At 54.2% G+C, this 5,819-nt stretch overlaps 1 protein-coding gene and 2 pseudogenes across 1 annotated transcript; 1 reads left to right on the top strand and 2 right to left on the bottom strand.

The window, feature by feature from the left end:
• Positions 1-303: 303 nt before the first annotated feature.
• Positions 304-1,873, bottom strand: LOC136460610 (malate synthase, glyoxysomal-like; annotated as a pseudogene).
• A 546-nt stretch (positions 1,874-2,419) lies between these two features.
• Positions 2,420-3,889, bottom strand: LOC136458288 (universal stress protein PHOS34-like; annotated as a pseudogene).
• Positions 3,890-4,631: 742 nt separating this feature from the next.
• On the top strand, positions 4,632-5,819 carry LOC136458287 (transcription factor MYB25-like). Its single transcript, XM_066458252.1, has one exon. It carries the CDS (start codon positions 4,920-4,922, stop codon positions 5,631-5,633), a length of 714 nt encoding a protein of 237 aa, XP_066314349.1. The 5' UTR covers positions 4,632-4,919; the 3' UTR covers positions 5,634-5,819.

The raw sequence follows: 5,819 nt of genomic DNA, 5'->3' as shown, positions 1-5,819 counted from the left end.
TGACCGACGTTGAGCGGTTTTGACCACACCTCCCTCTCCACGCTGCACAGCCTCACAAACCGATGTTAGAGTCCTCTGTTCTTCCCTGCCAGTTGCTCGAAACCCGGAAGTGACTGAATAAAGGTCGTAGTTCTAAGTGCAAGCTTGGGGCTAGTAACTTGAACAGGCCAGAGTGCCACAGTGAAATCTAAGAAACACGCACATCAAAAATCGTGCAGCACTCTGTTTCGGCCGGTGTCCACGGTCACCGCGTCCTGGTCATCGAGGGTCGAGCGCCTGCTCACCCTCTGCCTTGCCGCGCTGTCATAGCAGTTCGCCTGCCCGACTAGCTGTCGCGCCCGTGCCATAGCTGAGCCGCTCTAGCCTCGCCCTTCCATCGCCGCTTCTTCGGTCCGTGGCGAGCACGAAGTTGAGCGCGATCCACTGGAGCACGTCCTCTGAGAACACCCTGCCATTGCCATCGCGCTTCTTCATGAACCTAGAGAGCAGGTCATCTGACGGCATCGCCTTGCACGCCGCGATGGCCTCTGTCATGTATTGGTCCACGATCGCGATACTCTCGCAGAGGTTCCGCTCGCTGTCGATCTGGATGAGGTCCTCCTCTCTGACGCTGGCGCCGTCGTTGAGCCCCGTCGAGTGTTCGCGCAACTCGTGCAGGATCTGGTTCATTTGAAAGACCGTCGGCAACGTCTCCACCAGCACCGTCACCCGGATGCTCCCCGGCTCGATCCTAGCAGCTTTCTCGATTCTTTGGAACACCCCGTTCCAAATCCTAGCTTCCCTGCAGGAGACGACAAGCGAGCATCCAGTGAGTCACGTCAATGCTGCGCACATGTACATGTGTGGTGCACCGTGCACGCACCACCGAGGCACGTGTTCATATTGGCCGGGCGTGCGGCACGTACTGCCACGCACGTACCTAGAGTGCTCCATCTTGGGCAGGTAAAAGAATTGGCCTGAAGCCGACACCCTGGCCGGCATGGAAGGCAGCGTGGTTGTGGAAGAAGTAGAGGCCGAAGTCTACGAGGCAGCCGATGGCCGGCTCGCCGTCGATGAGGATGTGCATCTCGGGGAGGTGCCAGCCGCGGGGGTGGACGAAGAGCTTGGCTGGTTCGGTCGTTGAGCTTGTACTCCCGCCCACGCGCCGCATCACGGAAGCTGATGGTGCCAACCACGGCGTCCCGCAGGTTGTCCTGCCCGTGCATTAGGTTCTCCCACGTCGGCGACAGCGCGTCCTCAAAGTCAACCTGCCAATGTTTTTTTCTCGTCGTCTCAGCTTAGAACGGTTGACACATCACATGTGCTTCGTCCATCCATCCATTCACCCGTACGTACGCAAGCCAGAGCCAAGTTTGCACGCGTGTGTATGCTTACCATGAAGACCTTGGCGTTGGAGTTGAGCACGTTGATGACCATCTTCCGCGGCTCGGCAGGGCCCGTGATCTCCACGGTGCGGTCGGCCACGACCGGCAGCACTGGCGTGAACGTCCAGTCCCCGTCGTGCACGAGCCTCGTGGCCAGGTCGAACCGCGGACAGCTCACCGGCGTCGTACCGCCGCTGCTCCATGGCGTAGCGGACGGCGCCGCGGAACTCGCGCTGCAGGCCGGCCACGAAGGCCAGCGCGTCGCGGGTGGGGATGTACGCGAACCAGGGTTCAAAATTTCGGCAAAATTTCGCGAAATTCGGTAATTTCGGTGGTGGCCGAAAGAAATATCTGAAATTTTGTAATATACTAATACATGTGTTATATGACTTTAGACTCAATTTTTTATTGTTTATATTGCATATTTTTGTATTCAATAGATGTGTAGTCATAAATCATACTAATATTTGTTTAAATTTAAATATTTTTTTAGAAAAAGCATACTTCATGTGCTAGTCTCTAAAAAAATTCGCCGAAATTTTCGGTCGAATTTCGCAAAATTCGGTAGTTTCGGTGGTGGCCGAAATTTTTGCAATACCGAAATTAAAAACCCTGACGCGAACTCCCGGTCGTACCGGCCCCAGCGACGCCACGGGGCACGAGGGCGCCAGCGTCAAAGAGGAGGACTTCATCCAGCCGCGGCGAGGTAGCACAGTGCAGGGCGAGCAGGCGCTCGGCCCTCGATGACCGGACACAATGACCGCGGACACCGGCCAAAACAGAGTGCTGCACGATTTTGGCATGCGTGTTTCTTATATTTCACTGTGGCACTCTGGCCCGTTCAAGTTACTGGCCATAAGCTTGCACTTAGAACTACAACCTTTATTTAGGCATTTTCCGGTTTCGAGCAACTGGCACGGAAGAACAGAGGCCTCAACATCGGTTTGTCAGGCTGTGCAGCATGGAGGGGCAGGCGTGGACAAAACCGCTCAACATCAGTCAAAACAGCCTTGCCCCCGCCCAGGTACTAAAAGTGAACGGTTTTGACAGTTGGGGTAGCGGTACTAGACGGTTTTGTAGTTGAGGGTTAAAATTAAACCAATACAATAGTTGAGTGACCAAAAGTGGACTTAATCCTAAATAAAATTACAATAATTCAGAGCAAGTGAAGGAAAAAATGAACTGCCACCATTCGACATAGCTGCTTTTTGTGTAGCAAGAAAATGGTGCTAAAGAAAGCAAAAATACTACTGCTTGTTGCATAAATTTAGGTGCTTCCAGCCAAATGTTCTAATAGGCAAAGAACAAACATAAATTGCTGATCAATTGATGCTAAACTGTCTTCTCAGGCTCAGTGAAAATAAGGTTTCAGAATTAGTTGCTTTCACAATCTCAAAACTTTAGAACCAAATGGATTATTGACAGAGCATGTAGAATAGTAGAATACTTGCAGCCTTCAGTATGAAAAACTGAAGCAAGTAGATCTAGTGATGCGATTTTGGAAGTTCCTGTTTTCACGGTAAACACTTCGTTGCTGTGAGGTAATAAACTTCAGGCACATTGTCCAAACCTATTGGTATTGTGAGTTAAATTTTGGTGCATTTCGTATAGATGATGAAAGCAGGCCCTATGACATGCACAACAAGCAACTATAAGAGTAAAAATTCAGTTACCGTTGTGTTCCTATCTCCTGAGAGGCGTCATGGTGGCCTCCTTCATGCCGTGGTCCCTGACGATGTGGCTCTTGTTGGGGATGCCGGCGTCCTTGAGCGGCCTGGCGAAGTCGTCGGCCTTGGAGGCCGTGAAGGCGTCATAGTCGTCCTCCATCCTGTGCGCGGCGGCCTAGCTCGGAGTCGTCTTCGTCATCGTCCTCGGAGGCGGCGGCGGCGCTAGGGTTGGGGAGGGAGACGTCGACGGCGCCCCAGTCAGCGCCGTAGAGCACGGAGGTTGGGCGGACGTGGAGCAGGATGACAGCGTCCCCGGGGCGGAGGTAGTTGGCGATGGCCCAGCGCACGGCGTAGGCGGATTCGTCGGAGAGGTCGACGGCGATTGTGATGCGGCGGTGGGAGGTGCCCGAGGGCGCGACGGCGGCGAAGAAGAACACGCCAGGGGACTCAGGCTGCAGCGACGCTGGCTGCTGAGCATGAGCACGACCGCAGCGATGGTGATGAAGGCGAGGGGCCATCCCGTTGGCCACCGCGGCCAGTGCGCCCACAGCCATCAGCGCGGCGTCCGTCCGGTCCGCGAACGCGAAGAGCCGGTACAGCAGCACGCCCGGCAACGTGGAAGTCGTGGAACTCGCAGACCCTGGTCCCGGCAAGCGTAGGGCAGCGGCGGTTCCCCTAGTCACGCACGCATGGACGGGGAAAGAAACAGAGCAAACCGCTTTTGTACGGGGTGCGTGCCGTGGAGTCCGCTTCACGCCCCCGCTCCGCCCTGGTGTTTCAGTTGGACTCGCGCCGGTTCAGGGGAAGATGAGTCGTAGGGAGAGGAAATCAGAGCAGAGGGGGAGGGGAGATCGACGCGGGTACAGGCGGCGGGTAGGTTCCTAGGGCGTAGAAAAATTACGGAGCTGAGGGGAGATCGACAACAGGAAAGCGTGTTTCGTTACATAAGTATGGTCCTTTTTGTTTTTGGGTCCGTCTGTCAGATCTGTATCCAGCGTTGGATACAAAATCAAAACATATTCAAGGATGGAGATCTTAGGTGGGTTGGGAGTTTTTAGGTAACAGATATTTTCTAATTCCATCGCTCCTTTATAGTATAGATATAGAATAGATATAGAGCGAGTGACTTCAAGATAATAAACTGATAAAAACATCTGCTCTTACATACTCCTTACTCATTTTTAAATACTCCCTCTAGACATAAAACCATGTGTTTAGAACAGGATTTTGTTTTAAATCTTAAAAACTACAAACATGAATAACTCTTTGTTTGAAAATATGTATTTTAGAGGATTCCATGAATATATATTTTAGAAGAAATTCGCGTTCATAGATATGAATTTTAGAAGAAATTCGCGCTTCATAGATATGAATATGGAGTGGTTGATAAATTTTGATGTTAGAATCGAGAAGATCCAAAGGACCTTGCGTCATTGTACAGTACGAAATTAGTACCCGATGATTTCTGGTCGTTTAGCGATATCTGGACACTGAATTACTACTATATCCTTTTGCCAAATCGAGTCTAGGACTAGGAAACGAGTCGGTCGGTCGATTTTGGAAACCAGTCGATTTGAGAGGGAGAGAAGGAAAGAAATCAAGCCGTGCGCGAGGCGAATCCTGTCCGGCCATGGTCAGGTCGGACTCCCCTCCCTCGCCGCACCCTCCTTCCCGTATCGAATTCGAGCTCGTTCCTTCGCCGATCCAGCGAACTCCGTAGGTCACCCGGCCGCAGCCTACCATAAAAGGCAACCCGCCGCGGCGGCACCGCGGTATCCAACCAACCGCATCCACTCCCACACGGACACGGCACGGACGAACGGCTCGCGCGCAGCCTTCTTCTCCTCTGCAAGAAACGAGACGCGAGGAAGAGGGCAATCGACATCCGATGGCGGTGCCGGACGAGGCGGCGGCCGGCGACGGCAGTCCGGTGCCGGTGGCGATGAAGAAGTATGCGTGGACCAAGGAGGAGGACGCCGTGCTGCGGGAGCAGGTGCGGCTGCACGGCCCACAGAACTGGGCGGCCATCAGCGAGGCGCTGCCCGGGCGCAACCTCAAGTCGTGCCGCCTCCGCTGGTGCCAGCACCTGAGCCCCGTCGTGGACACCGCCAGGCCCTTCACCCCGCAGGAGGACGAGAAGATCATCGCGTACTACCGCAAGTACCCCAACAAGTGGGCCACCATCGCGGGCTTCCTCCCGGGCCGCACCGACAACGCCATCAAGAACCGCTGGCACTCCGTCCTTGGCAAGGTGTACCAGCAGCAGCAGCAGCGGGCGGCTGCACCCATCCACTACCGCCTCGCCGACGGGACGTTGGTTCTGTTTCCTTTGGCGCCGGGGGATGTCAAGGCGTTTGGCAGAGACATGATGACCCCAGTGCTCCACCACCCGCCGCCCGGCGTTGATCTGAGCGGCGCGTGCCTGAATCTGTTTCCGCTGGTGGCAGGGGATCTCGTCAGGGGCAACAATGCGAGCGAGGCAGCGGCGATGGATGTGGATTACGGCACCGATGAATCGCTTGTCCAGCTGAGGCTCTGGCCGTCTACAAACCACGACGGCGGCGTTCAAGGCGATGATGGTGCAGGCAGTTCGAGCCCCTAGCAGATTCTCTTGTATCTGCCTGAATCTTGTTGTCCTTCGATCCCTTGGATGTCTTTGTTCTGAACTTCTGAATCGTAACAAATTTTCATGACCGACTGAACTTGCGATGTTGGATAAGATAGAGGTTAGTAATAATCTAGTACAGTACGTAGCTACTACTACCTAGGAAGCCAGGGCTGCATTAGA

Source organism: Miscanthus floridulus, chromosome 6 (assembly GCF_019320115.1).
Source record: "Miscanthus floridulus cultivar M001 chromosome 6, ASM1932011v1, whole genome shotgun sequence".
In the NCBI taxonomy this organism is placed as follows: Eukaryota; Viridiplantae; Streptophyta; class Magnoliopsida; order Poales; family Poaceae; genus Miscanthus; species Miscanthus floridulus.
Note: the sequence above shows the minus strand (reverse complement) of the source record. Positions and strands in the feature narration are given on the sequence as shown.